At 56.0% G+C, this 5,706-nt stretch overlaps 1 protein-coding gene across 1 annotated transcript; it reads left to right on the top strand.

Moving 5' to 3' along the window:
- Positions 1 to 897: 897 nt before the first annotated feature.
- Positions 898 to 3,178, top strand: LRRN2 (leucine rich repeat neuronal 2). The gene is given in 3 exon segments (XM_009583240.1): positions 898 to 1,142; positions 1,343 to 1,476; positions 1,479 to 3,178. Coding segments are annotated over 3 exon segments (2,079 nt in total).
- The last annotated feature ends 2,528 nt before the right edge of the window (positions 3,179 to 5,706 follow it).

Here is a 5,706-nt window from a genome sequence, read left to right as displayed (position 1 = left end):
CCCCCCCAGTATTGGCTACTTTAAGCCTTGAGGCTCAAGTTTGTGTGGAGGTAGGTGCGCTTACTGCTTTGTTAATATAGAAATAAAAGGGATGAGATGGGTCTGGGATAACCTGTTCCAGTGCAAAGCAAACTCAGCTCTGAGCCTGTGGCCCCTTTGTTGCTGTAGGGCTTCTGCAAGAGATGCCAAGAAACAGGTCTGTGCTCAGGGACATGTTTCTTCCATAAGCCCAAGTGGGGACAAATATGTTAGGGGTCTGCAAATAGGGCTGGGAGCTCCTGGATGGGGGTACTCGGTGCTGGGCAGAAAGCAGAGTCCTGAGAGCCCAGAGGAAAGTTACCTCCTGGAGACTTTCTCTTCCCAGCATCTACAGCTCCAGCTCTGCTCATGGGAAAGGCTTTGAGCCAGGTTGGCCCAAGGTCCATGGGCTGCTGGTGGCCCTGGGCAGAGCATCTGTGGGCTAATTACATTCAAAACCTCTTGGGCTAGGAGGAAACCATTAACGCTATGGATATAAAACATATTAAACTCTGACATGCTTGTTTGCCAAATGCAAATGAGGTCTCCTCTAACACAACTTCTTGTCTGGCCTCTTTTAGGAATGACCTTGAGGAGGAACCCAAGAGATGCAGCCGAGTGCAAAAATGAATCATTTGGGGAGGAAGAAAAGGCGAAGCTCTGACTGAAGGCACCAGCCCTGGTTGCGGGTGTTATGTCCTCTCGGCGGGGGGGGCCAGGCAGGGCAGCCGGCAGCAGGGGCTGATCGGTGCCAGGGGCTCGCATGGAGCATCTTCTCCCGTGGATGCTGTCCCCACCCGGCTGTCGCCTCATGCCCGGCTCCAGATGCACCCCGTGAGCCTTTCCTGCCTGGGTGGAAGCCGGTCCCACCAGCCAAAAATGAGACGCTTTCAAACCAGCTCGCTTCTGCTCTGCGTGGTGGCCGCCACCGCCATCCCCATCGTGCCCTGGAAGGTCAAATGCCCACCACAGTGCGTCTGCCAGATCAGGCCGTGGTACACCCCCCGCTCGGTGTACCGGGAGGCTGCCACGGTGGACTGCAATGACTTGTTCATCTCTGCCGTGCCGGAAGACCTGCCGGAGGGGACCCAGACCCTGCTCCTGCAAAGCAACAATATCGCCAGGCTTGAGCAGAGTGAGCTGGACTATCTCAGAAACCTCTCGGAGCTGGACCTGTCGCAGAACAGCTTTTCTGATGTCTGGGACTTTGGCCTGAAGAGCATGCCCCAGCTGCTGACTGCAATGACTTGTTCATCTCTGCCGTGCCGGAAGACCTGCCGGAGGGGACCCAGACCCTGCTCCTGCAAAGCAACAATATCGCCAGGCTTGAGCAGAGTGAGCTGGACTATCTCAGAAACCTCTCGGAGCTGGACCTGTCGCAGAACAGCTTTTCTGATGTCTGGGACTTTGGCCTGAAGAGCATGCCCCAGCTGCTCAGCCTACATCTGGAGGAGAACCAGTGCCCGATGGCAGCTTTCCCGGGCTGGGCAACCTGCAGGAGCTCTACCTGAACCACAACCAGCTCTGCAGGATCGCTCCCCGCGCCTTCTCTGGCCTCGGCAGCCTGCTGCGCCTCCACCTCAACTCCAACCTGCTGAGGACAGTTGACAGCCGCTGGTTCCAGATGCTCCCCAGCCTGGAGATCCTCATGATCGGAGGCAACAGGGTGGATGCGATCTTGGATATGAATTTCAGGCCCCTGTCGAACCTGCGGAGTTTGGTTTTGGCTGGGATGAACTTGAGGGAGATCTCGGACTATGCGCTGGAAGGGCTGCGGAGCCTGGAGAGCCTCTCTTTCTATGACAACAAGCTCGTGAATGTCCCCAAGCGGGCGCTGCAGCAAGTTCCTGGTCTCAAGTTCCTGGATCTGAACAAAAACCCATTGCAGAGGGTCAAGCAAAGCGACTTCACAAACATGCTGCACCTCAAAGAGCTGGGGCTCAACAACATGGAGGAGCTGGTGTCCATAGACCAGTTTGCCTTGATCAACCTCCCCGAGTTGACCAAGCTAGATGTGACCAACAACCCCAAGCTGTCCTTTATCCACCCCAATGCATTCCACCACCTTCCCCAACTGGAAACCCTCATGCTCAACAACAACGCCCTAAGTGCCTTGCATAAGCAGACGGTCGAGTCCCTGCCCAACCTGCAGGAGATCAGCATCCACAGCAACCCCATCCGCTGTGACTGCGTCATCCGCTGGGTCAACAGCACGGAAAACCACATCCGCTTCATTGAACCCCAGTCCACGCTGTGCGCTGAGCCCCCTGATCTCAAGAGGAGGCACATTCGGGATGTCCCCTTCCGGGAGATGACAGACCGGTGCCTGCCTCTCATCTCCACCAAGAGCTTGCCCTCCCACTTAGAGGTGGCAGATGGTGACAATGTCTCCTTGCACTGCCGAGCTCTGGCAGAACCAGACCCGGAGATCTACTGGGTCACCCCTTCGGGGATGAAGCTGATCCCCTACGTGGAAGATGGGCGATACAAGGTGCACCCTGAAGGGACGCTGGAGATTCATGGGATCTCGGCTCGGGAGGCTGGGCTGTACACCTGCGTGGCTCACAACCTCCTCGGGGCAGACACCAAGAGCGTCAGCATGATGGTCAACCACTCCTTCCCGCTCAGCGAGGACAGCCTGGAGCTGGTGGTGGCGGATGTCCAGACCTACCACATCCTGGTTGCCTGGAAGCCACATCTCAACACCATCTCCTCCAACCTCACCTGGTCCAGCTTCTTGCTTAGCTCCAACTTGGACATGACCAATGTGGCCCGGATCCCCATGGGGACCCACATGTACAACATCACCCGGCTCCACCAGGACACGGAATACTGGGCTTGCCTCCACGTGGCCTTTGTAGACTTGCAGGCCAAGGTGGCTTGTGTGAATGCCAGGACTAAAGAGGCTACCCACCGCTACCGGCTCCTGGAGGGCAGGCAGAGCCTCCTGATGGTGCTAGTCCTCTGTCTCCTGCTCCTTGCCGCCAGCCTCGTAGCTCGCTATGGCATCGGGGCAGAGCCCAGGAGGGCCAGGGAGCTGCTCCGGGGTGCCACGACTGTGCATGTGGTCTATCCCCCCCTCGCCCAGCCCTGGGCTCGGGGGCAGCGTGGGGGGCAGCTCCTGGCCGTGGAGGTGCAAGCAGCCCCCCTGGACTGCTGAAGGCTGACGCACTGGTGGGGCTGACTGTTGGGTGGTTTGGGGTGGGGAGGGAGAAACTATTTTTTACCAAAAAAAGAACTAAACTACAAAACTGAACAAAAGAAAAAAAAAAAAGGGAATTTCATGGACTTGACCAGGAGTCAAAGCGGCGGGGCAGGTGGAAAGGAGCGGAGCTGCCCACGGGGCTTGCAGAGCCTCTTCGTGGTCCTAGCAGGGTCTGGATCCATGTGTAGGGCCTGGATCTGTGCATGGCTCCCGAAAGCACCCGCTGGGCAGCCGGGAGGGCTCAGAGGGGCCCGAGCCCAAGGGGGACGATGCCTGGAGCGGTCGAAGAGCCATACAGATGATCAGCAGATCACCCTTCCCCACGACCCCCCGGCACCATGGGACACCCCAGCGGTGTCAGCTCCTTCGCTGGACAGTCCCTGTTTTGGAAATACAAAAAAGGCCTTTCCCTTTGGGATACATGTTCTGGGTTTGGGGTTTTTTCTTTTCTTCTTTTTTCTTTTTCTTTTTTTTTTTTTTGAGCACTCAGATAATCAGCCACAAACCCGCCCCCAGCACCTTCCCACTGCCCTGTCGTTTGCTCGCTGCCCTTGGCTGGAGGGAAGCAAAGGGGAGAGGAGGGGACTTTGGGGAAAAAGAAATAGAAATTATGATGGTGACACATCTCTTAATTGGCATCCTTGTGGGGCTGGCCGGCTTCTGCCAGAATTGATTGGATCCTGTATCCCACAAGCCTAATCTCAAGGCTATTTTGTAAACTTTTGTGGATAATGTTAAAAAAGAGGAAAGATGGAAAGAAAAGGGAGGGGAGGAAGTTCTTGTTTTTCTGTTTTTGTATAAAAAAGAAAAAAAGAAAAAAAAGGAAATCCTCTGTATACTGGTGTGCAGCTGGAGGGCTTCATGGTAGGAACCCCTGGCCTCAGCTGCAGGAGGGGCTGGGGGGGCTCTGGACAGTCCCTGCATGACAGCAGCCCCCGCCCGCAGCCTGTGCATCGCCGTGCATGCGGTGGGAGGTGAAGGGGGGGACGCAAAACCTGCTCTCCTGGGCTGTTGCTGCTGCTTTCTCTGATAAGCAATTAAAATTGCAAATGAAAGGGAGCGGTGGGCAGCACCAGTCCCCCCCCCGGGCTGTGCCAAACCAAGGGACGTGGCAAATCCAAATCAGTGAGGCTTGAGAGAGCCCTTCCCCTCCTGCTCCACAGGCACTGATGCTGCTGGCGATGTTCCCCTCCCCAGTTAACGTGAACAAGCCATCCCTTTGCTTGGGCCTAAACCTAAGCCCTGCTTGTTAGAGGTAAGGACTTTGGGTTTGATTTAACTGCAACCCTAAATAAAACCTGCCTTTACCAACACATGCAGCCCCAAGAGACCCCGGCGCAGCCTGTGATGTGGGCACGGGTGCATCCGGAGCCCGGCCAGCACCTCGCTTGGGGGTCCTTCCATGGGAAAGACCAAGAAAAAACATCCCAGCCAGACCTGGGGGGCTGATGGGGTGCAGGAACCCCAGGAGGTAGTGTCTCCATGCAGACACGGTGCCCTCTCGAGCAAAGCCGGTTGTGCCAGCGCAATCGCTGCGTGCACAGGGCTTTGAAGGCACCAGAAAACCTTGACACAGTAAAAAGCTCTTTGAACTTCTCATTCATCTTCCAGCCAAGGCGAGAAGATGGTTCCCCACTGGGTAAGCTCCATGCTCAGCCAGGCAAGCGAAACGGCTTCTGCGCCTTCGCTGGGTAATTATTTCGGAGGGTAATGGCTCTCCCCGGTCCCCGTTCAGCACACCATCGCTGCTCACCAAAGCACTGCAGCATGTGTTCAGGACCCAGCGAGATCGCCAGGGGCCCTAAGCACAAGCTGAAAGTTAAGTGCAGGATTAAATACTTTGCTGAATTAGAGTCATGATCCGCTTTGAATATTCGGCCCCCCCCTGCCCCGCCGGCTCCGCTCAGGTGTGGAACCGTCAGTGTTTGCAGACTCAGGGCCTGAAACAGCCTTTCTCCTCTGCCTTTTGTACAGCGGGGAAACTTAAATGCAAAATATGTTCCCTGTGGTTCAGCTAAATTGGTGCTGGAACATGTGGAAATAGTTGCTGAGAAATTTCCCCGGTGTAAACACGGTCCTGATTTAATCCTGCTCGTCCCTGCGACGCATGGGCTGAGCCCCAGGCAGCCGGGCAGCGCCTGCATCTCCCGGCCCCTCCACCATCCCACTCCCTGCAAAAAACACATCAGTTCCCAAACAAAGCAAGGACCGAGCCCCTTAAAGGCTGTAATTTTGTAGGTGTCGAGAAAAAGCCTCTTTGATCACGGTTATCGTGGCTGCCGCCGCCACGCTGGGACGGGAGGTGAAGGTTCAGCCGCTGCCTGAATTGTCTGCTCTCATCTAAAGGCAATGCCTGCAAACCAGAGATTAAAATGCAAGATACATGCAATTCATTTGATTTCCTTTGAAACCGGAGCAACCCGAGGAGCTCCGTGCAGTGCATTCGGGGAGCGGCACCCGCCACTGCAGGACTCGTTTCCCAG

Source organism: Fulmarus glacialis, unplaced genomic scaffold (genome assembly GCF_000690835.1).
Source record: "Fulmarus glacialis isolate BGI_N327 unplaced genomic scaffold, ASM69083v1 scaffold14478, whole genome shotgun sequence".
Taxonomy (NCBI): Eukaryota; Metazoa; Chordata; class Aves; order Procellariiformes; family Procellariidae; genus Fulmarus; species Fulmarus glacialis.
Note: the sequence above shows the minus strand (reverse complement) of the source record. Positions and strands in the feature narration are given on the sequence as shown.